This window comes from Cupressus sempervirens, chromosome 4, assembly GCF_028749045.1.
Source record: "Cupressus sempervirens isolate cs-2001-9-10 chromosome 4, ASM2874904v1, whole genome shotgun sequence".
Taxonomy (NCBI): Eukaryota; Viridiplantae; Streptophyta; class Pinopsida; order Cupressales; family Cupressaceae; genus Cupressus; species Cupressus sempervirens.
The window spans coordinates 456207489-456233830 of record NC_143121.1 but is presented as its reverse complement, the minus strand read 5'-3'; the positions used below and the strand labels follow the sequence as shown (position 1 = coordinate 456233830).

Here is a 26342-nt window from a genome sequence, read left to right as displayed (position 1 = left end):
AAATTTATTCAGGATACCATTGCTGATGGAGCTCCAGTTATACCAATATCTGCACAACTGAAGTACAACAGTGATGTTGTATGTGAATACGTAACAGAGAACCTAAACAGCCTTATCGATGTCTTGTCTGAAATACATTCACATCTCATCTATGATTGTAACCAAAAGCAGGTTACGGGAGGTTATATTTATAAAATTCTTATTCGCAGAACCTTGAAAAAGGAAATGCAGTGACAAAGAAAGCCACGTCAAGATTCACTTCCTCTTTCAAGTCAATCATGTTCGATCCAATTGCCAATAGAGTTTATCGTATGAATTACTATGAAAGCCACGTCAAGATTCACTTCCTCTTTCCAATCAATCATGTTCAATCCAATTGCCAATAGAGTTCATCATATGGATATAGAGATGAAATCACACACAGCAATTATTAATCATGCAGGTGTTTATTTGACATAAACAATGACATTTTGTTATTGCGAATTCAAACATGTATTGAGTTCATCAATGCAATAGATGATTGATTTGTAAGAGAGTTCAAGTCATTGCAAATGCCATAAGTTATACAGACAGATACCCCATATATAACTCCTTTGACATCATCAGATACATGGCAATTTCATGTTGTGAATCAGGTTGAGCACAGGACTGGACACTTCTATATGGCGTAAGTGTCATGATAATTCACTACTGGCTTACTCAGCCCAAATCAAATATTCAAAAACCAATATTGCCAATTGTAAAGAGGCAATACCTAGCACTGGTGTCAGGAAGAGTATTTCAAGTGAATCTACAACCTCACTATGACAACATCCCTACTGGATAAATATAGCATCAACGGTACTAAACTCTGATCAATGATAGAGTTAATGAAAACTCGGGTATGTGCCCAGCATCAAAATGAACCCATGCAGAGTTCCAACGTTATGAAAGCCAGTGAAAGTCACAGGGGAGTTTAACATAATGTGTCAGTTACCTTATGCATTCACAACAAAGAATTTTTTTCATGCGGAAAAATTTTGAGAAGAAATTACTATCAAACCCAATATAAATAAGATGATGCTATAAAGGTCTTATTTCACAAACCGCACTTGCAGAGATAATTACAAAGTACTTGAATGAGAATATATTCGAAAAATCAGCAAGTTGCCCCAGTTATACCAATATCTGCACAACTGAAGTACAACAGTGATGTTGTATGTGAATACGTAACAGAGAACCTAAACAGCCTTATCGATGTCTTGTCTGAAATACATTCACATCTCATCTATGATTGTAACCAAAAGCAGGTTACGGGAGGTTATATTTATAAAATTCTTATTCGCAGAACCTTGAAAAAGGAAATGCAGTGACAAAGAAAGCCACGTCAAGATTCACTTCCTCTTTCAAGTCAATCATGTTCGATCCAATTGCCAATAGAGTTTATCGTATGAATTACTATGAAAGCCACGTCAAGATTCACTTCCTCTTTCCAATCAATCATGTTCAATCCAATTGCCAATAGAGTTCATCATATGGATATAGAGATGAAATCACACACAGCAATTATTAATCATGCAGGTGTTTATTTGACATAAACAATGACATTTTGTTATTGCGAATTCAAACATGTATTGAGTTCATCAATGCAATAGATGATTGATTTGTAAGAGAGTTCAAGTCATTGCAAATGCCATAAGTTATACAGACAGATACCCCATATATAACTCCTTTGACATCATCAGATACATGGCAATTTCATGTTGTGAATCAGGTTGAGCACAGGACTGGACACTTCTATATGGCGTAAGTGTCATGATAATTCACTACTGGCTTACTCAGCCCAAATCAAATATTCAAAAACCAATATTGCCAATTGTAAAGAGGCAATACCTAGCACTGGTGTCAGGAAGAGTATTTCAAGTGAATCTACAACCTCACTATGACAACATCCCTACTGGATAAATATAGCATCAACGGTACTAAACTCTGATCAATGATAGAGTTAATGAAAACTCGGGTATGTGCCCAGCATCAAAATGAACCCATGCAGAGTTCCAACGTTATGAAAGCCAGTGAAAGTCACAGGGGAGTTTAACATAATGTGTCAGTTACCTTATGCATTCACAACAAAGAATTTTTTTCATGCGGAAAAATTTTGAGAAGAAAAACCCAATATAAATAAGATGATGCTATAAAGGTCTTATTTCACAAACCGCACTTGCAGAGATAATTACAAAGTACTTGAATGAGAATATATTCGAAAAATCAGCAAGTTGCCAGAAATGCAGTTTAAGAACACAACACATGAAATTGGTATTAGAATTCAACTGGCATCAAAGTCATTCAACGTTTTGGGGTATAGAAGGAAGTTGCGCCCGATCTTCATTAGCACCAGATGACAGAATTTTTGCCTTTTATTTTTTATGCTCAAGGATTAATCCCTGTCACAATTAAAACACAGGAACATTAGTAGAATATTTTAATAATACTCTATGGCTTTTTGCAGGTTTCAGGAAACATATGCGGGTTTGCCTGAAAACCATCCTTAAGCCAGGAGCCGTCAGGAATGGAAGCCCAAGTAGCAGTAACATGAAATACGCAACAGATGCTGACAAGAGTTTCATTAAATGAGTCAAAGAATGGACAATCTGCGATAAGAATACTATTGCCTGGCCTCTCATTTTAGTGGACATCATATATGGAGCAAAGGAACTCAAGGTTGTCCAGGCATTAAGCGGGGAACTCAAACTTTATGTTTTCACATTCAAGAACATAATACATTTACAAAACCACCAATTATGTTAAATTTACATTGCAATGATTATTGGTCAGTTATTTGTTAAGAGATGTGATGGTTGAGAATATGCCTCCCCATCCTTTATAAGTATGAGGGAAAAATCAAACAAAGAAACAATATTATATACAACATATACAATTTCCTGAATATTTTACATAATCAAGCTATTATTGCATAATTGATTATATACTTCTATTGGCGAAGATTGAATGATTGAACAAAGCTTGTGGATTTGGATTACTGATTATAATTTCATGCAATCCTGGGATAAATTTGCAGTGGATGGATCATCCGTAAGGAGTGGCTTTGTTGCATTTTTTTTTCTGACACAATCTGTAAGCATAATTATTTATTTTAAATTCTAGAGTTGAAATATAATTAAGTTGTGTCTTTTAAAGTTATTTTTAAATTCTATAAATGATTTATATGATAGATAAGTGGATAGGGTTAATTATAGCATTTTACATATGTTGAAATATTTAATTGTTTCTGTATCTATGTCTGGTTTGTCTCCTAACCATAGGAGTTGAAGCACATTCTAGACTGGCTTAAAATTACATCTATATATTTGATCCGTCACATCTTAATTACTAAATTGTTTATGGTTAAAATGCATAGAACTTAATAAAGTTGTACGTAATAACTTATAATATTGACTCTGTTTGCCGTTTAAGTTTTGGCACTGGTCTTTATATTATTCATGATTCATAATCCATATGCTGACAATTATTTCATATTTTTCCTTTGAAGAATTAATATATTCATTTGTTGCAGTAATCCATAATAATTATTTTTTATCTAAAACACTCACATTTATATAATCATTTACTTTTGTTCTTAATTCATTATTTGCAAGTTTAAAGTTTTCTATAATCCTTGCTGTTTGGGAAACTTTCAATACATTCAAATTTTAATCGATCTGCTATAAGTATCTTGGACTTGAGTGATTTGTTCAAAATCAGGTACACCCGCCTTGGCCTTGCAAAGCCAAAAGTGCAGAAAATCAAACTGATTGATCTTGTCATGTTGGCCATTACAGGTTGGATATCCCAGCATCAAGTTGGCAGAACTCGTAAGATTTCAATCTGCGGTTTTGGAAACCAACACACCAGAAATAGGAAGGGGCTACAACCACACTGGTGGCCTATAGCAGATATTTGTGGTAAGGTTGGATCTGGTATAGGAGATAGTCCAGCGATAATCAGCTCCAAAATCCTTGTAGGTTATTTCAGTGATCCTACTTACTTTTATATTGATCACTTGTAATTTTTTATAATATTTACTATAATTTTATTTGTCAAAGTTTCGTCCCATTTGCTACAGAAAAAATCTCTGAGTAATGTGTGACTCAAGTATTGGAGGGGATGCAACTGTCCTACAGCTCATAATTTATTAAGCTTGCTTGTTTCAAAGTTCTCCCGACTGGCCCTGTAATGTCCCCTTCCTAATTTGCCCTAGACATTTCCCTATATCACAATAGCAGCAGATAAGGGTGTATTAAAATAAATGTTTTCTTTTGATTGTGTGATTCATAACATGAACCCAGCATTCACCACATGAACACAATGCCAACATACAAAAAGGTCTATTTAAATATATATTTATTATTGGTACATTATTAAATAAACAAATCAAGGGTTAAAGAGAATATATTTTCATCATTATGCAGCACTGAAATTATATGTGAATTCCAATTTCCAGAAGATATGGAGTACAAAAGCATTGTACAGCACCCCAAGATCACAGTTCTCCCTCCATATGTATTCCTCTGTTCACCTATGGTTGGAGTTAACTATGATTCACCACTAGTATCTGACAAAAGAGTCGGGAAAGTACTTACAATAGGGTGCCCTTTAGCGCACCAGGGTGCCCTCATAGCTGTTCTCCCTTAACTACTACTGCAAAAGGAGGCCCTTATTGGTTCACCCTTGATTGCAGACTCTCTCCCATTCCCTTGTGACAGTTTATTGCAAGATATAGTTCATGTCTTAATGTTTATTAAGAACAGGCCAAGATGCATTATAAAATCACATAGGTAAATAGATTATTGTTTCTGCACTACCCAAAATAGAACAAAATTAACACCCTAGTCTCAGATCTGATTACTGCTATTCTATCTATGCTACTGGGGACTCAATCTACTGAAGGATATTGTGTTCTTGCAATTCGATGTTTTGTTTCTTTTATTATATTTCTACTTTATGGTTCATTGCCCCCACCATCCCACCCCCTTTTGCTTTCCTTGTTTGATTCTATTTGATATGTAGTTAAGGGTTGCAAATAAGATTGATTGCCATCCCATATGAGATCGCACCCCAAATTAAGAACTGATCGATACTTTAATGATTAGATTGTTACTAATACTTCCTGACATAACAAAATACCTTCTTCCTTAATCACTGGGTTTACGAGGTAATTGATCACTATCCTCAATAATGCCACTCCTTCCAATGCTTGATCACCGTACTCATGTACATATCCATAGAACTTAAAATCATATTTGTTTCCTTGCATAAGATCTTTGCCTTTAATTGATATTCTTGATTCTGCCTATGTGGTTGATTGTCTTGTATCTTGTAAGCTTATTGCTGATTGGGGGCTTTGACTTATATAAAACAACTGACGACTTATATTGCTCAATGGAATCACACTGATACTTATTTTTGTGCTTTGTTCTTGGACTCATTTTCTCGATTTGGGTCCTCTCCTATGTTTTTGCTTGTGTCTTTTACGTGCTCCTCTTTAGTGTGTTGTTTTCTTGAGGTTGTTTTGTTTTCACTCTTTGATAGATAGACACATATATGTACACACACACACACACACACAGATATATATAGATGCATTCAACTATTTTATATATGTCTTGATACTCATATACATTATAGCATAAAACTAATATATATATATATATAGTGCATTTATTTATTTCTCGATTTTTATATTTATTTTTAATTTTGTTCTTTTGATTTAGTGTCTTTGTTTGTTGGAGTGTGTCCTTATTTTGACTTTCTTCCACAAATTTGTGGATATAGTACATATTATTTTATGTATTTCAAGCTCTTATTTAGCCAATTCTCATGTTTGACACAAACAAAGATGTGTGTGTGTGGGCGCGCATATTTGAGTGTGTGTCTGTGTGTGTGTGCGCGTATTTGAGTGTGTGTATAGGTAAATATATACACACATATATATTCTTCCTTCCCTTTTTTACTTTCTTTATTGTCTTAATTCTTTTATTCATTATTTTGTATCTATTATTTCCATTTTGTGTTTTTGTTATTTTCATTGTTTCTATTGGCAATATGTCCAATCAATCAAATAAGATAAGTAATATGGTTGTCATTTATGGCAAAATATTTCTTTTGCAGATTAGTCATGTTTATTTGTGAAAGAAAATTGTCCAAGTATTAGACAGCATTACAGCAGCACAACAGATTTGATGATAACGGAATATTCTCTTGCGCAGTTAACCAAAGATGCATGACATCATACTAATGATGTATACCAGTGCGCATGTCCGTACGACCAACCGAGTTCGAGTTATTAAGGAATTAGTGAAGCAGTGATGTTACATCGCATAACAAAGCATATCGGTAGACTGTGTTAAACGACTTGATTAATTATTTTAATTATTATTTCTCTATGAGCCGACTCTAAGAATGTTATGTGAGCCAACTAAGGGAAGAATTTACCAATATGTTTGGTATAAGTAAAAATCTTCATTTGTGAAGTTAATGGGAAGGAATCTGATTGAGAAGTTGATACAATCTTGTGAAATAAGACTAACAAGTTAGTGCGATGTTATGAGTTGTGATGCGAAGCAATACTATGCGAGATCTGATGCAAACTAATATGTGCGCAGTCATTCTTCTTATGAAAAATTGATAATCAGAAGATTTGTGAAGTACAACAAATAATCCAGTATTGTATGTATACCTATTCTCTTGAAGAACTTATTATATAGTTGCATGTTAGGGCAGTGGGCTCTTCTTGCACACATTTGTATATGATCCAACAACTCCTAACAGGGTTGAGGCTTCTAACAAGGCCTAGTCTCCTAACAGGGACTCAAGACACTATACATGCTTTATAGACTCCTAACAGGGTCAACATCCTTAACCGGATACTTTACATAGTGAATCATCTTGTGGGTTCCATCCCCACCGAGGTTTTCCCTTGGCCAGGGTTTCCCTAGTTAACAAAATATGGTGTTATGAGTTCTCTTCTTGTGTGGTTGTTCATATTGTTTAGCACTATTGGTTCCCTTTCTCATGCATATGGAAAAGTAATTAATAAGATTCAGTTGTGGGTAAAAAGATTGATATTATTGATTCACCCCCTCCCCCTCAATATTATCTATTTCCCTACTTATTCAAAAGAGGTTGAACAAATTGAATAAGATCCCTATGGATATGGAACAATTGAAGAAGAATCTTCAAGAAGCTCTTGAACAGATTGCTCTACTTACAGATGAAAGAGATGGCCTTAAAGATAGATATAAAAATGCAAAAGCCTACGTTGGTGAATTAAAGGACAAGATAGATGACCTGAACCAAAAAAAACCTAGTAAGCAAACCAATAATGATGATATTAAAGATCTGAAGAAAGAAAATGAGATCCTAAAACATGAGTTAAAGATAGTTGAACTTAAGCTAAGTCTTAAGAAAAATGGAGGAAAGAATGACTCTGAAATTAAAGCTAAAAACGCAAATCTAAGATCCCAGTTAAGCAAGGTAACATCTGAATTGGAATCTATCAAGTTAGAGCATGTAGAATTAGAGAAATACAACATTATTGCAAAATGTGAGTTGGTACAAACCAAACGGCAACTTGAGAAATTATATACTAGCAATGAAAAGATTGAAGAACAAATATGTGCACAAAGACCCACTTACAATAAGACTGGACTTGGATTCTTCCTTGGACAATCCGCCAAGAAACCTATTGAAAGAGAAGAACTTGATACTCCTAAAGTCAAGAAGGATCTGAGCAAAACCGATGATACATCCAAAGAGAATGTTACACAGTCTAAGAAAGTTAAAGAAGCTTATCAAAATAAGAATAACAGAAGTAAGAAATCTCATGCTGCTTCTGATGAACCTGAAGATGATTGTAAAGGTAAGTCTTTCAAACCTATCTCTAATTTTTATTGTCATAATGTTCATGGAAAACGATCATTATGCAATACGTTTTAGTAAACCTAAATTTGATAACAGAATGCAAATAGTAGAATGTATAGGAATACTAACCATGCAAGAAACAAAAGATCTCACAGCAATGAAAGCAGAGAAAGAAGACATTGTTTGTTACAGATGCAACAATCTTGGACACATTGCAAGAAATTGCAAAGCACTTGACGTCAAGCAAAGTGAACAAAAGAGAAATGTACCTGTATGCTAATTATGTAATAATTTTGGACACATAGCAAAGTTTTGCAGAATGGACAGAAGAGACCTAAAAAGGAAACAGAATTACAGAATTACAAAAGGAACAAATGAAGGAGCAGACAGAAGAACTCAAGGAAATATTTGTAAAGGCAAAGGAACCTAAAAGCTCTCATACAGCTCTAGAAGATGTATCTAACAAGACAATGAAGTCACTTATTGTCTAAAACTCATCCTACTAGAATTAAGCATTCTCAGTGAAACAGAGTGTCAGTTATTGATAACCGATGTTAGGAAGAATATCAGAAGTTAGGCAGTTAACCGTATGATCTAGACATTGAAAAGAGTCTACAATGAAGTGCGCATTGATTATTATAATCAGGAAAAGGATATATAAGAAGAATAACCTTTCTATTATACAGAGACAGTATACTAAGCCGGTGGCAGACATGCATTTAATGCGAAGTACAGATTGCGAAAGATTTAAAGGACATGAATTGATTTGCATACATCATTTGTTTGTGCGAAGTCTAAGTGCGAGATTGAAGCAAGATTTGAAGAATTAAAGAGGTTTGCAATTACGCGAAATCACCAGAAACCCTAATCCACGAAATTAAGATTTTTTTGAATTTGTTGAGCATAATCTTTCAGAAATGGCAAGACAAGAGGTTTTTAATCTCAGCAATAGACCGAGATACAATTTCAAGAAACACCCATTTGTTTCTTTGCTTGATGACCCAATTGGAGCATTTTCGCAAGTTCCGAAGAATGTTCTTCATGTCGAGGATATAAGAGGTTATATCCACTGCAAAATTGAAAGCATACATAACACAAAAATTCATAAGGTATTGGAGAAGATGTGTAAAATGACTTGTCACTGAAACCTGAATATGGATATCTAGAGCAACTTAACCTAGTTAAGCATATGTTCTACACGGACTTCGACAATCATGAATGGACACGGATAATTCTAATTAGAGTACATGATGATCTTTTGTGGTTGGGAGACTATCATATGTATTGATAATGACCTAATTCACAAGGTCACAGGTCTGAGTAATGAAGGAAGTAACCCAGTGAACATCAAGAATGTGCGCAAAATAGTTGAGACAAATCTCAACACATGTTTTGACAGCAGAAACATGAAGGTCAACGATATTCAGGATGATGGAGTAAGATTGATTTGCAAAATTTTGGGATACAAATTCAATTATGGATCTAGGATAGATTCAGTCCCTGCAGGATTTCTTCATGCAACCTACCTGGTAGTAAGAGGTGAAGATGTTAATTTATGTGACATTATCCGAACACAACTGTTGGATAATATATCAAGAATCAAGAAGTCTAGGAGCGCAGTCTTTAGGTTTGAATCCCTACTAACACATTCTTCTACGCAACTAAGAAGTTTCCTGGTATCATGAATTGGGATGGAAGTGAGTGAGCAATGCAGACAATCACTCGCACATACAGATCAAGACCTAAAACAGTCAGAGATAATGACATCAACAGAATGATGAAGTCTTTCCAAGCAGAAATGAAGCAAAGGTATAGGATACCTCCTGTGCTAGTGGAAAAATAAAAGGATGAATTGTGCTTCATGGTAGAGACAGATTTCACTTGTATGGAAGCTGTAATTCCTTGAATCAAATTCATTGAACCTATGGACTATGAAATGAGTGAGGTATTGATTGAAGGATATGCACAAATAATCCTTCACTCAGAAGTTGATTCTAAATGTCCTAGATGGGGGACATATGCTGAGAAAATGAGAGAAGTTAAAACTAGTCAGATAATAAAGGACTCCAAGAAGAAGGTAGAAAAGGTGATTGATTCTATTTTGAAAGAATCAAGAATGTCAAGAAAAGAATTTGATGAGGTAAAAGGGATAGCCATGGAAATGAAGGCTAGTGGTCAGCCTGAGCTATTGACCCCTACAACCATTGCAATGGCAGGACCTACTGAAGAGGTAACAGTTGCCCAGACTAGTGCGCAAGCACCTAATGTACCATATGCAGCAGTTGCACAGCAGCAACTAAGGAATCTAGTAAAGACTAAAGAAACGCCTGCACCCAGGAAGTCTACAAGAACTGAAAGAACCAGAACACCTCCTAAGAAGAGAGTCAAGCAAACAACAAGTGGTCCTAGCAAGAAGAGAAGAACTTTGTAGATTAGCTCTTCTGAACCTGAAAAAAGAAACTGGTTACAGACCAGTAGAGCCAGCTGGCCAAGAAGCTAAGACCTTAGCCAAATGAAAAGCATGAAAACCCAAGGTAGAAAATCTCAACATGCAAATTATTAATGACAACAATTTTGTGCAATTAAATAAATACTATGATTTGTATAATAATATGGATAGAAGACAGCTAGAGAATGTTGTAGTTAGAAATATGATTCTTAAAGATAAAAGGTTTGATAGTATAAGAGGATAGATACCTGAAGACTTGTATAATAGATTGAGAAATAGAAAAAGCAGAGTAATAGAGAAAGATAACCAAATAAGAATCAATATGGTGAAAAAGCTATGCATTATAAATAATAAGGAAGAGATAATAGAAGTTCTGAAAGGTATAGCAACTCTATTGAGAAACAAAAAGAGATCCATTCTCCTCATGGGAGGAAATTATGAAGAAGTGAACAAGGAAACCGAAAAGGCTATAGTTACATATATGTCTAGTATGCCAAAGAAGAGTGCACAAACAAAAAAGGCAGGCACTATATCAGAAAAGAGTGCAGAGAAGGCAAGCCCTATGCCTAAAGAGTTTGAGGTGTGTGCGCAGACAGAGGGAGCTAGTCCTACAGCAAGAAGTCCACCTCACAGTTTTGAACAACCTGCAGCAACACCAATTTCCAGTGATTCACCGCATATCACCATTGGTAGTGAATCTATGCAAGTAAATAACACCAATGTGACAGTTGATAAAACTGAGGACCCATTCAAAGATTTTGATACAAGCATTGTTGGCAATATTGTCAACTATAGTAGCTCATCTGATGAAGAAAAAGATCAGGAGCCTAAGAAAGAAGATGCACCTTCTGCGAAGTAGATCAAGCCAAGCATTGAAGCAGCTACTTCAAGCATGCTGTCGGCAGCAGCAGCAGCAACACCCTCTACACCACCTACTCATGCAACAGTGGTCACAGCAACAACAGTTCAATCAGATGAAGAAGATGAAGCGCAAAATCTTATATCTTCTTTAAGTAAATTTCTTGAGAAGAAGAAATCAATCAAGTCCGTTAAAAAGACTTTTGACTTCAGTTTTGGACAAAATGGAAAACATAGTAAGCCCTGTTGACACCCCTGTAGATATTTAACAGCGCGCAGCCATTCTATGTAAAGCTTTTGATGATGAGTTCTCAAAACTCTATAATGTAGCTACAATTCAAGCACAAACAGAGCATGATGGTAAACTCCTTAATACCATGTGTACTAATATGAGGAATGATATAGAAACCTTGAATGTATGCATTAAGGCATTGAGACAGTGTATAGAAGAAGGAAAACAGGCTTATGCTAAGTGTAGCTTGGCATATATTCATCTTCAAGAATTTGATGATCAAATCAAGGAAAAGGTAACAAAGTTTCAAATGCTCACTGACAACTTTCTAAAGCAGAATCAAAAGTTAAATACCATTGAGCATACATTGCAGACACTTCATGACAGCATAAGGGAAATCCAAGCAGAGAAAGAGAAAGCTCTAAAGAGATTCACTCTTCTGAGAGAACACTTGTTCCCATAAGTAACATTGCTAGAGAATCAGTTGGAGGAATGCTTGTCAGCAAAATCTTCATATGACAAGTTTGTGGCTACAGACTTGAACGCAACAGAGTTAGCCGCATATGCTTTGTGTGTGCTAATCAGTGTATCTGATGCACTAAAAGAAAGTTGGAAGAAACACTTTGTGCAGTTGAAAACCAACTTCAATGATTGCTTTTCCAAGTTTTGATGCAACTACCAGATTTTGACAGGCTTTTCTTTTTGTGGCACCTTTGTCATTGGTGTCAAAGGGGGAGATGTATGGAAAATAGTAAGTGATTAATTGTAATTGTTGTAATTGTAAGGGGGAGAAATAAGGAAAAGTATAGTAGTAAGTTTTTGCTAGCTTTGTAATCGGAATCATAAGGGATGTAATCTTTTCAAAACATGAATACAATGTTCTACTGTGCTATGATTATCTTTTCTTTTGGTATGACAACATGTTTGGGACTTAGCCAATTTTCCCAAAATGTTGCCATCAATGCAAAAGTTGGAGATTGTTGGCAATATGTCCAATCAATCAAATAAGGTATGTAAAATGGTTGTCATTTATGGCAACATATTTGTTTTGCAGATTAATCATGTTTATTTGTGAAAGAAAATTGTCCAAGTATTAGACAACATTATAGCAGCACGACAATTTTGATGACAGCGGAATATTCCCTTGAAATATTCTCTTGCGCCGTTAACTAGAGATGCATGACATCATACTAATGACATATACCAATGCACATGTCAATATGACCAACCGAGTTCGAGTTACGAAGGAATTAGTGATGCAATGATGTTACATCGCAGAACAAAGCATATCAACAGAATGTGTTAAACGACTTGATTAATTATTTTAATTATTATTTCTCTATGAGCCGACTCTAAGGATGTTATGTGAGCTGACTGAAAGGAAGAATTTACCAATATGTTTGGTATAAGTAAAGAACTTCATTTGCGAAGTTAACGGGAAGGAATCTGATTGCGAAGTTGATACAATCTTGTGAAATAAGAGTAACAAGTTAGTGCGATGTTATGAGTTGTGATGCGAAGCAATACTATGCGAGATCTGATGCGAATTGATGTGTGCAGTGATCCTTCTTATGGAAATTTGATAATCAGAAGATTTGCTAAGTACAGCAAATAATCCAATATTGTATGTATACCTATTCTCTTGAAGAACTTATTGTATAGCTGCATGTTAGGGGAGTGGGCTCTTCTTGCACACATTTGTATATGATCCAGCAACTCCTAACAGGGTTGAGGCTTCTAACAAGGCCTAGTCTCCTAACAGGGACTCAAGACACTATACATGCTTCATAGACTCCTAGCAGAGTCAACATCCTTAATCAGATACTTTATATAGTGAATCATCTTGTGGGTTCCATCCCCACCGGGGTTTTCCCTTGGCCAGGGTTTCCCTAGTTAACAAAATATGGTGTCATGAGTTCTCTTCTTGTGTGGTTGTTCATATTGTTTAGCACTATTGGTTCTCTTTCTCATGCATATGGAAAAGTAATTAATAAGATTCAGTTGTGGGTAAAAAGATTGAAAATACTGATTCACCCCCCCCCCAGTATTATTTATTTCTAACAGTTCCATCTTATTTCTTCCTTTGTCTTTCACTTTGGTGGTTTTATTATTTTTTCTTCTCTTTTTATTTTTAGTAGTCTTGCTCTTTCTCAAATTGCATGCTCTTCCTCCTTTTTTCCTTCTTCTATCTTTGGGAATGGCCTGTCTACAACTCATGTGATTTCATGCATCTCTTTCTAGCATCCTAACAATGGATCACAGAGTGTGATTCGAAACATTGATGATAAAAAATCATACACAATCTAAACCAGAAGCTGTTTTCAAAAATCCTAATGGAATGTGGAAAATTGATAACACTGATCATGGATGGTGTTCCAACAAAGTCCACTCATTTGAGCAGAATTATTAAGACTGCAAAATTTATATTGCATTGAAACCCTGCTCACAGCTTCTTCCCTTCCCAAATCCCTACTCAGCCATGGCAAGCCACTGCACTCTGGTTGGTTATGGCTTCAGTATTCCATGATATCCAAAACCAAAAAAAGTCTGGTACTCAATTTATCTTTGCTTTGATAATGGACCAGTATCAACACTGATGGGCTTAGTCTAAAATTGCTAACGCAACAGTGTGCCAACATTTACCATGTTTGGCAAGTGCACTAGCAGTTTGACATACCCCCATCTGCATGAGAATATGAGGAAATTAAAACCAGCACAATTTGCACAGGGCCAAACCCTGTGCACACTGGTCAACTCAGATCAGATTTGTTAAATTGTTTTGTATCCTATAACATAATTAAAGAAACAAGGACATCCCTTGTGCTCCGAAAAACAGTTTACTTTATTAACTGCAATCAAAACTATAGTTAAATGTGTACCTCGGAATTTAGTAGATGGCTATTATTTATTTGGCATCCATTACAAATGGAAATATAACCTGGGCCGTTGCTTACTTTCACAATTAAATTAGTCCACAATAGTTATACTACAGATTCAAAATCAAATATTTTTTCAGCATCAATTAATATAGGAATTAAGGACTTTCACTACTGAAAACTTGATAACTGTGAACAAAGACACACATCTTTATAATTAGCTAGCCCATAATACAATTGAAATGGGACCTACCAAATAAATTGTATAGTTTTTTGCAGAGACTATCCAAGAAAATATATGGAAAATCAATGGTATCTAGGAGACTAACCTCCAATTCTTCGAGGCAGGCATAGTCTCCCTTAGCAAGCTTCTTACGGATTGTGCCAAAATCCATAGGATGTTGTATGACTTCATGATAATCTGGAAGCTGACATTGTAGACAGTTGCATATAATCAATGACATTGAAAACATTACATATTACAATAACATGTATCAATCTTGAAATCCGATCACAAGATTTAGCAATACCTCTTCTGGGTCGACTGGATCAGAAAACACACCATAGGTATCTTTCCTGTCAAAATTATTTTAAAAAAGCATCTATTACTTGGAAGCAACAGAATTGAATATGAAAACATTTCAAGAAAATTATTCACTACTCAAAAAGCAATTAAATTTTTACTTACTTTTGAAGTTTATCAAGAAGGAACTCAACCAATTTCTTCTCTGGCATAGGAATCCTCGATACTGGATTCGATGGTGTACCTATCATATCACACTCAGAAGATTATGAGAAGTTCTAAATATTAATTGTGGCCCTGTTTTTAATAAAAAGGATTGTGCATTAGCATAGATATAACTGTAGGAAACTTGGAAGAAATAAACAAACCTGGAACTGATTCTGTTACTTCAAGACTTTGCTTTCGATTTTCTGCCTACAAAAAGAAATGTGCCATAGTTGCTATCTATCACAAAGCTTTCAACAAGAAACTGAATGTAAAGATAGTAAGCAGGCAGCAAAACGCTCATTATTCATACAATTCTAGCTGGCAAAAACTGATAAAAATTGCAATGCCACCAAAATCAACAAATACAAAGCTGCCAGCCTAATCCATATATAAAGCATTAATTACACCTACATTCATGATACAGTGCACCATGAAACGAACATCAATTTAAATTTTAACATTCAATAGACAACAGATAATAGCAGGACAGACTTTGCCACTGTACAGTCTATACCATCCAAAAGTAACACATCTCTGTGTGTATTTGTATAATAAAATGTTTATGGGTGCATGTATATGTAAACTACTTGTAGCCTAACAATGTCATAAATTAATTAACCAATCTGAGGGTCAAGTTAACAGAAATATTTGAATATGAATACTGATGTACTAAATCCAAAATCAGAAAAGAGATGAAGTCCTTGTGGGTGCATGAAAGAATTGCTACACTTGTGAAGTTTTATAAAATGCTGTTGACATCATATAGAAAAGAACCATGATATCTCAATTAAGGTCTCTATAAAATGCTGTTGACATCATATTGAAAAGAACCATGATCCCTCAATTAAAGTCTCTCTATGTTTGCTAGTATCCCCTGTACCCAGATATATCAAATGTCCATAGTCCAATCAACCGTACAAATCCCAAAATCCAGGCATATGTCCCTCTGCCTTTGTTTTATTCACAAATTTATTGCATCTCATCCCCATTTATTTAGACATAACGCAGGACTTGTCCCCACTACTAAAACAGAATACCTAATGTACAATGCATAGCTTGTATAGATGTGCATGAAGAGTTCCTATAAATGAATTCTTTGAACTCGGCATTCAAACTTGTTTAGTAGACCAGCAGAATGGCTACTACCTACTTGCTAAAGCTCCTGATGAGAAAAAATCCCACCTGCTAATACGATTCACAACACAATCCAAGGGACATTTTGAAAACCTGATTAAAAGAACGGAATTCCTAGTTCCAGGTACAATCTCTCCATTTAGAATTTATTACAGAGTTGTACCCACATCAAAACTATATTTAAAAATGCTTCAAATGATCCCTTCCCAGACCCATTTTCAGTATGAATAATATGGGGAGACATATCATCATGTGAGAGTTTGATTGCAGTTTGCAGATCGATTGGAGAACGCTATCCAAACTCTCATCAATTATCATATATGTATCCGTCATTGACTTCATTATGATCCCAGCTGCTCATTGCTGAAACTACAAAACTAAAATCTCAACATGTGGTGGCACCCAGGGACAAAGGTACTGGCACAGCTTCATCCTTCATGACAGGATACTCATGGAGAATGACAAAGCCTGAAATAACAGGCATAAGAAGAAACCCAAACTACAAAACTAAGATCTCAACATGTGGTGGCACCCAGGGACAAAGGTATTGGCACAGCTTTCATCCTTCATGCCAGGATACTCATGGAGAATGTCAAAGCCTCAAATAACAGGCATAAGAAGACACCCAGTTGCTCTGCTTTGTATCTCTCCAACCTCACCTGCATCCTTCATACTCTGTAAATATGCAATATAGCCATTTATTAATTGTCTGCTAGTTTTAGAGATAGTTGCCAGTCTGGTTGAATCCTACATCCAGTCTCTCTGATGTTTTGCAGATTTTGGATATACATAAATAGCAACAATCTATCATTCCATTTGCAAACTGTCATTCTACAAGTTCCCTTGATTATTCTCTTATGATGGTAACATAATTGTTGTTTGCAGAAGTTGACCTTTGCCATCGATGTCTAAGGGGGAGAATGGAGCTCAAAATGCTAAAGAGGAAAATGATGCTCAGAAGTTTCAAATGTGTCAGAGAGGGGGACCTCTTGATCCTAACATGGAGATCTCAGTTCTGACATATTAGATTTGTGTTGATGTGCTAAAGGCATCTTGTTGTTTGCCATCTATGACAGGGAAATTGTTGAACAATGGAACATTAGTTGTCATTGATTTCAAAGAAGTGATGGCAAAGCAGTGTCAAGAAATGTCAGCAAATGGCAGTCATCAATGACAAGATGTCTGGAGGACGGTAAATCACTTTTTATGTCATGTAACATGTTTGATCTACTCAAGCTGCATTTTGAGTTGCACGAGCACTAATAATTGCTATGGCATTGGATTCAACTGGAATGTATCTGTAGTATCTTCATATGTCTATTCTAATCAGTAGAGGTGATCTGGAGGTGCTATTCAGAGTTGTGGAAGGCAAGTTACCCAGACTGTGAGATTGCAGCAACAACTTGATTAGATAGGTGTCAATTCATATTTCATATTGAGATTTATGATCTGAGGTCTGGAATGAGAACATGCGTACACGTCCTCTCATATCCCAGAGTTTCCAAAGTTGGTGCTCATCAGACAGAAAATTTGAAGAGACAGAAGGATCACTGTGACAAGTAATCAGATATGTAGCTGTTTTGGACTGGGGTGGCAAAGGCTTGTAGTCTGTGCCTTTTGGAGGTAGCATGTGGATGACCACTTGAACCAGATAGGTCTACGTGCTCTTTCTTCTGAAGTAATGTGTGGGCTATTGGACCTGACCTATAACATATTTTATAAAGGCAAATTGATGTGGCCGACTTTGGGATGTATTATTTCTATTCTAAGCCAGCATGCAAATGCAATCGTACTTGTAATAGATAAATACATATATATGTTGCAAGGGTACACATACCCACACCCCTGGGACGCATACCTACATACCCAAGTACCAGGTACTCAGTGGAGAGCATCATAGCTAAGGACCTTGATTAAGATTTCTGATTTTGGTTTTGGTTTTTTGTTTGCGTATCAGCCATAATCAATTTGAAACTTTGATATGAAACTTATTAACAGTATATTTTACCACTGTTCAAGTTAGAAGTTTATCATATGCAATTTGTCATTGTTATATGATTTATGATCTTCTTGTTCATATTTAAAGTCTGCCTTCTCTGTTATGCCTCTAAGATTCTAAACATTTAGCATATATTATTAATATGAACATATTACAAATCTGTAACTGAAAACAATACATTACATCTGCAATCTTTATCACTGTTCTTGTTTTGAAAACTCTTCTAAAGACTCGTATTTTCAGGATTTCTATAAATATTAAATTATATTAAAAAAATTGATATGCCCAAGTACCCCGTCCTCTATTTTGAAAAATAGTCGTACGTGTACACATGTCCATACCCTAGGTAACCAAGCACCCCTGCCCCCCTGCAACCTTAATATATATACATATTTTATATATATATATATGGTTCTACTATTTGTCCCAGATAGCTGGAAAGCTATGCAAGTGTACATAACAGTCAGCACATGTTGGAGAACAGTGAGATGCAAGCAATGCGAGTCACATTCCAATATTGTAAGAGTTTATTAGATGATCATTGGCTGTGTGGGAGGGTGCTCTGTAGGCAGATAACGGCATCCTTGATTAAATGAAGTGGTGGGAAAAATGTAAGAACCCTTTCCAATGTAAGGTGGGTAATTGATCAACTATAATTTAAGCATTGTTGTTTAAGGTCCTCAATTCATATCTTTGTTGTTGTTGAGAGGGTAATCCTAGTTACTGAGATAATGCTCAAACTGGGAAAAGGAGATTACTGTCCACAGTAGGTCGATGCCTGCAATACAACAGGGGATTGGTCCCTCTGGTAGGTTGGTGCACACTCCATTCATTGTAATTGGTTTCTTTATTTTGTGAGGCTGGATTTCGGCAGTATATCCAAACAGCCATTCTTGCCATGGTTCTCATCTTAGGTTTCCAGTCCTAAGTTACTGGTTCAGGTTCAGCTCCAAGTTCAAAGTTCAAGAACTGTTTCGCAAGTTCATCAAAATTTTGGAAGGGGTTTAGGTTCATTAGGGTTTATTAGTACAAAAACATATAAATATTGTAAAAAAATTATGTATATATACATATTTATGAAGCATGAGTTAAAATTAGAATGTAGCATAGTAGCATAAACACATTTAAATAACAAAAACACAAGAAACTTGTACTTATAGTGATCTTACCATCATATAGTCATAGTGCTCATACCATCATATAGTTCAACATCAAAGATTCAAAACATTAAAAAATAAATTGTGGCATCAAGTTCAAGTATCATTGTTTCACGTCATTGTTCAACTAATGGAATAAAAATCTATTAATATTCTAAGTTTTTCAATCTTTATGTTCTTCTTCATATTCATCTTCTTCATCTTCTTCATTTTCTTCTTCTCTTGCATTAGTTGACTCAGCAATAGAGCTAAGTCCAATGGGATCAGCAGCAGCAGCAACAATGCTATTGGCATCAAATTCTTCAAAAAATGACAATGAGAGGCCACAAAAAAATGACAATGAGAGGCCGCCAAAAGCATTTCATAACAACCTTTTAGGGTTGTGAACACCAAAAACTAAACAAATTTTGCAAAAAAAGCACTTTATTGCTGTCTACGGGGCCCAAAAAACATGTGGTTTGAACTGGGATCGAACTTGGTTCAATTCTTTTGGCCTGGTTCACCCGGGTTTGAATCAGATCGAACCAGCAGGCAAAAATTGTAACCCTGCCCAAATCGGACTGCGAACCGGACCCGAACTTCAAACTTCTGCAGGTCCGTGGGTCTAGGGACGAACCATGGTAACTTAGGCTTCCATGAATATTTGGTGTTCATGTGTGAATGTCTGTTGTCATATGTTGCTTAACTCTACCTCTTAAGAAGCTTGATAGAGCTGCATTAAGGCACATGCGTGGAGAAGCTATTAATGGTAATTAATGTTCAATTAAGTTAAAAATTAGTATATATTAATTCACCCCCCTCCTTCTCAATGTATTGTGTGCCCTTCATATAATGTAGTGCCTCTCGTGTTTGCAATTTGTACCTTGCCTATTTTGATTCGAAAGGTACCTAATACTATTATTTTGTACCTTATGTTGACCTGAGGGTCGAATGTTATCTTGGATTCAGTACCATAGATGCTTTACTGCTATGCTGTTCAGTTTATCATTTTGCATGTTGATGCTATTTTGAGGTGACAATAGACCTATGATGATATCTGGTTATGTGGCTTATTGGACATATTTGTTGATTATGTCATGAGATGAATTTTATGCTATGGTGATTTACTTCATTCTTGTATCTTTACGCTTTTGGCGAATGTGAGTGATGTAAATGGATTAAATAGGTATTTTAATACATGTTGCTTCGGCTATGATATTATTATTATATGCAATTGCACTTGATCGTGTATTTTAGTGTGCAGGAATTATATCCCTGGCAATGGCCTATGGAGGTAGTGATTCAGCTATTCATATTTTGCCAATGTCGTCCTTGTATGGTCGATGTATCCTTATTTTAATTGTTTAAATTAAAACCTTTCGGTGATTAGTAAATCCGAACTCATCTGCATTATGTGATTAGACCAGTGAGCGTGTTTGTGCATTTAGAAGTTTGCATTTGTCACAAGTGTTAAGTGATTTTTTGTGATTTTGGGTTTTAAATCTTTTTGGATTTAATTTCTGGCAACTTTGCCTTAGGTGAATTTCCATTACGGATAATAACCTGTTTTCGTTTGGGTCGATTCGGAGTTTAACTACTCCAGCTAGCTCTTTTCCATAATCAACTATTCACTCAAAATGAATAAATATTGGGAAAGTGAATTCATTATTCACTTCTCACATTTTGGAAATTGTATTTGGAGAGCAAATTTGGAAATCCTCTTCTGAATTATTATTGTTTTGTTCGTTGTAGGAGCTGCGAGCGAGGGATCTTTGCGAGGTTGGTCTCGTTGGATTCAGCTCGAGGAGTTCTTGCTTTGCCATTAGTTTCAGCAATTTCGGCGAATTATTTATTTTATTCTACGGGTTTCAGTTTTGGCCCCTTTTGCTGTCAGGTAGGGCCTTCCCGTTTTAATGTTTTTGCTCCGTTTTTGCTTCCGTTTCTTGTAGCAATATGTTAGGAGGTTGAGAACTAGTGTTCCCCTCCGTTTCTGTTTGCTAGTTCTGCCCAGTTGGTCAGGTATGAACATTTTCCCTGTTTTTGGGATGGGGGTTTAAGATTTTGAGCCATTATGCTGGCCATTTTTGCATACGGTGTTTGATTTCGTTTATTTTTGGATTTTCGGAGTTTTTGAACCCAAAGGCCAAATGGGTTTTAATTTCGAAAATTTTCGAAAATTTAGAATTTTTAACTCGTTTTGCGTGCCGCCCTGTTTTCTCGAATTTTCTTGGCACTATGTGGTTCATGGATCTAGATGATCCCTTTGGATATCAATCAGACCACTTTTGCATCTTTTATTGCATTGGGATGCATGATGCATCTGTCCTCTCGATTATGTTTTCGATTGAGGGACTTGTTGCTTTGTGTTCTCTTCCAGTCCTTTTGTTATGATCTTTGTGATGGTGGTGCGCCACACACGAGTACGTGCACGTACATTGTTGCGTACATTGTCGGATGACTTGCAAGTCCCAATCTTTCGTAGTACTTTCAAAAGTTATGATCATTGGGGTTGGGTTGGGAATTTGCATGCCTACGGGCACTCATCGTTGGATGAGCATGGGTAGGGTAGGGTAGCATATGGAGGGGGCTTCTATCTTGCAGCCCAACGATCATGGCATCATGGGTTGGCAGAGGAAGCTTTATATAAGTGATAACTAAATGAAATACTGGGTGGTAATAAAACTTAAGCTAATAAAATGTGTGAGCACCCGATTAAGTTTGAGGACACAATGTGTGAGCACCCGTATCAGTTCGAGGACACACGATCCAAGCTTGGGCTTTTCGACGCCAAGCGACTCTCCATGATGTCAACCCCTACATAGTAGCCCATTGAGATGTCTGACCAGGACCTGTAGTTATGCATTGTCTATGTCTTGGATTCAGTCATCATACTGCTTGGCGTGTGTGTTAGCCATGGATGTTGTTTTGCGTGTTTGTGTTTGGATCATTATCTCCATCAGCACGGCGGGCGTGGACCTACGAGTACCACGTGGTTGGGAGGCATAGTTACCTTCACCACTGCTAGGGACCGGTGTATAGAGATCATCTTGTATCCGACCGTTGTTGGATGTGGACACTTGGTACTTCGGTTCACGGAATATGCTTTCTTGTGATTTATGCTTTCCTTGGGACATTGTTTATCATGTTTAGATGATGTTAGTTTTTAACGCATTCCTTATTATGATGATTAGCATGTGGTAGGTGATGTTATCTACTTATAGGATTATCTTATGCTTTACTACTAGCATGTTAGATTTCCTTTGATTATTGTAGCATGTTTAGTAGTGACGTCCCTATCACAACAGCACCGATGATATGATCAGTGGCTTGGGATGTTACGCGTGGGGGATGGCTAAGGCCCACGATGGTCTTATGATGCCATTGACGGTTGGGAGGAACTGCTTACTTAGTGGTTATTTTGCTCATTGTGATGTTAATTAAGTTTAATTGCCTTGTTGCTTTCAATCCTTTGTGATGTTTTCCCCTTTCCGTACTTTCCCTTCATTGTTTGATAGATGGTTAGATTTCAACTTTCCGTCTTTTAATTATTCAGTTATAGTTCAAGTGTTCATGCCTCGAGATGTGGATCTGGTACTCCCCGATGTGTAGGTTTTATACTCTGTTTTTCTCTTTTTGTGTTCTCTTTAGGTGTTCTTATGTTTCTTTGGGCGACACTTTATCAGCATGGTGCGACATAAAATGTATCGCACGCCCATAGAAATTGTGACGTGCGACACTGGAAAGTATCGCATGCCTCTTGGAGAAATGTCGTGCGATATTGGAAAGTATCGCACCTCCTTTGGAGAAATGTTGTACGATACCCTAAAAATATCACAAGCCTTTGAGAAAAGTATCGCTCAAACTCTAAAAGTGTCGCACTCCTTTGTAAGAAATGTCGCACAATACTTTTTAGTGTTGTATTAAAATATCGCACAGGTTTTGCAAAAACCCGCGCGGGCCTGTAGCGAGCACTTTTCGAGTTGATCCGAACTTTTTGAGAGTTGTTTGGGATACCCTCTTCGATGTTATTCAACCGTATGGTGTCACATTTTGGATCCAGGTTGTTTCTGTTCTTTTTAATATTTGCATCTTCCATTGTTGTTCTTCGAGGTTTAAAATATATCGTTTAAGTCCTTATACTTAAGATATATTTTAATATATGCGACGAATCATTTGAGATGGGTTTCAGACCTCTACAAGCTAAGGTAAAGATTCTAGGAAATTTCAAGGCTTCAGAATTCAGACTTAGCCAATTTTTAGGAGTTCGCTTCTGTCTCTTAGCTTGGTCGATCTCTTATGATTTCATGTTCGTGGTTTTGGCAGTAGTGGCGTTTGGAGATCCGTTGGTGTTGGATGGTGAGACAGTCTTCCATTGCTATCTTTGTGATCTGTGTAGGTTGCTATCATGTGCGCTTACACTCGATTTTAAAAAATATATATATATTCTGGCTTGTTTCCATCCTTGTTTCCAAGGATCTTCGGGTGGGACATTACATATAACACATGTTTATGTTGTCCTCTGGACCGCCCCTGGGCTACAAATCACTTACATTACAAGAATGTAAACTTGTTACAAAAGTATACCAGTTAATGTTCGGCAAACCATCCAACCAACTTTGAGACAAACATTTTCTTATTTTCGCATTATTTATATGCATAATGTCCATACAGAGATGAAATAAGAGGACAAACTGAATATATTGTTACTAAAACACACAGGTTACAGTGAATCACTTGTAAGAACCAACGCTCTACTTATAAACATGGCTCTCTACTTCTAAACAAAGGTTGAGTTGAAATATGAACTGACCGGATATTTACTAGGACACAAAACTATAATGAATCACTTAGAAGACCCAACACTCAGCTTATAAACAAAAGTTGAGTCAAAACACGATCTAACTAAATAATTACTAAGGCAAACGAGTTTTAGTGAATCGCTTGTAAGACCCAACGCCAACTTAAAGAAAAAGTTGAGTCAAACTGTGAACCGACCAGATACCTTACTAACACCCACACAAGTTAAAGTAATTGACTTATAACAAGCTAAAACCGTTTAGGGAGAAAGTTGAGCAAACATGTGTACGTGACAACAAGAAGAATTATATTAGGTGTTCTCACAAACGGTATTTACATGTTAAGACTTGCGGTCAACCAAAAACATAAAGCAACCAGTTGTCGTAAATCATCTCCATTCATAAATATGAATGAATGAAATGGAGAAAAGAAAATCACAATTTGCGCCTCTGAAACGGAGATCTTAAAGAAATAAATCTGGAATTAAAAACATAGACTACGACTATACAGCTGCCAGTTTGACGTTGCTAATGAATTCCATACCCATACTAGAACTAGTTAGCACAAAGCAGTAAGATTCAAAAGGCACAAATATTTAAAATATTTATTAAAATTTAAATATATATGTTAAGTGTCTAAAAGTTCGTGAGAAAAGGAAAAAATAAATAAATATATTCCAATGAGCCCGTTTACGCCTCCGAAATGGGGATTAGAGCAAGAAAATCTCGATGAAATACACAGACTACGAGGTGTAGAGGCTGTCAGACTGCTAGTTTGACATTGCGAACAAATTACATACAAATGAATTCCATATATATGCTCGAAATAGTTAGAAAAAAAACGTTAGAATTCAAAAGGCACAAATATTTCAAATATTTTATTCGAATTTAGATATATATGTTTTAAGTATTCAAAATTTTGTGAGAAAAGGAAAAATAAATAAATAAATCACAATGAGCCCTGGAATGCAGATTAGAGAAAGAAATCTGGATAAATACATAGACTTAGGCCATACGACTGCTAATTTGTACATTGCTAATGATTTCCATACACTTACTGGAACTAGTCAGAAAAAAAGCACTAAGATTCAAAGGGCGCAAATATTTTAAATATTTAATTAGAACTTAAATTCATATGTTTAAGTATTCAAAAGTTTGGGAGAAAAGGAAAAATAAATCACAATGAGCCCTGAAATGGAGATTAGAATACAAGACTTAAGCTTTATGACTGCTAAATTGACACTGCTGATGAGTTCCATACACTTACTGAAACTACTCTATATAGAGCAATAAGATTCACAAGGCACAAGGGAACTTGACTTTAAAGCATACCTTACGAGAAGTTCTCCGGGAAGGGAAACCTTCCGGAGGCGTCCGGGATCCGCTAGCGGAAGAGCGGGCGGGCGCAGCATTAAGCTTCCGCTTCTTGAGCGGCTTCTCCTCGTCATCCTCATCATCATTATCCTCGTCATCGTCCTCGTCCTCATCATCCTCAGCAGAGGCGTCTTCCTCCTCCTCCATGGAAGAAGAAGGTCCGGAGAGCGACTGAACCTGCGCCACTGTGCCATCGCCACGGCCATCCGCTTCTGCAGATGTTGCAGAGGATTCCTCCTCCGCTTGCCCTGCAGATCCCTCTGCTTCTGCAGATCCTCTGGCGGCCAGGGAAGAAGAAGACGAGTTGGTGTTCTGGAGTGAAGAAGAAGGATGCGGGCGTGTCAGTTTAAGAACCAGCTTGAGTTTGTGCTTGTTGTTGTGGCGTGGGCGTAGGCGTTGTTGTTGTTGTTGTTGTTGTTCCTCCTCGTCTTCTGTTTGTTCCTCCGCCGGATGCGCTCCTCTCCTCCCCTTCTTCTTCTTCCGCCGCTCATCTTTACCCATTTTCTTCCACAAAATTCTACAAACCCTACCCTTTTCCCAAAGATCCCCTTTTCTTCTCCCCAACCCCCTCCCTCTCCTCTCTCCTCTCTCTAACCCCGAGCCTCCGCCTCGGCCAACCCCGAGCCTGCCCCGCCCCTCAAAACTCCACCTCACAGCAACCTTTCCGGCTCGGGAAGCCTCGCCTCGGGACCGAACCTACGACTTTCGGCGGTTCGTTATTCCCCTGCTCCCGTTGGCACCGCCACGTGTGAAGTTAAAACTGGAGTTTGAGCAGGTTAATACCATCCCCAGACGGTCAGCCCCTGTCTATGTGTCGACGTGGCTTGCTGTCGGTGAACGGCACGTGGCACGGCATTCG

At 36.7% G+C, this 26342-nt stretch overlaps 1 protein-coding gene across 1 annotated transcript in view; it reads right to left on the bottom strand.

Annotated features, from left to right (window-relative positions):
• The window catches only part of LOC149561950 (uncharacterized), a 32358-nt gene extending 6354 nt beyond the window's left edge, over positions 1–26004 (bottom strand). The window contains exons 1-5 of the mRNA XM_089825474.1: positions 25442–26004; positions 15206–15251; positions 15003–15081; positions 14845–14890; positions 14644–14742 (exon numbers count right to left, since the gene is read on the bottom strand). Coding sequence (XP_089681600.1) covers positions 14644–14742; positions 14845–14890; positions 15003–15081; positions 15206–15251; positions 25442–25984 — 813 coding nt within the window. The 5' untranslated portion in view covers positions 25985–26004. The remainder of the gene's footprint in view (positions 1–14643; positions 14743–14844; positions 14891–15002; positions 15082–15205; positions 15252–25441) is intronic.
• Positions 26005–26342: the final 338 nt, after the last annotated feature.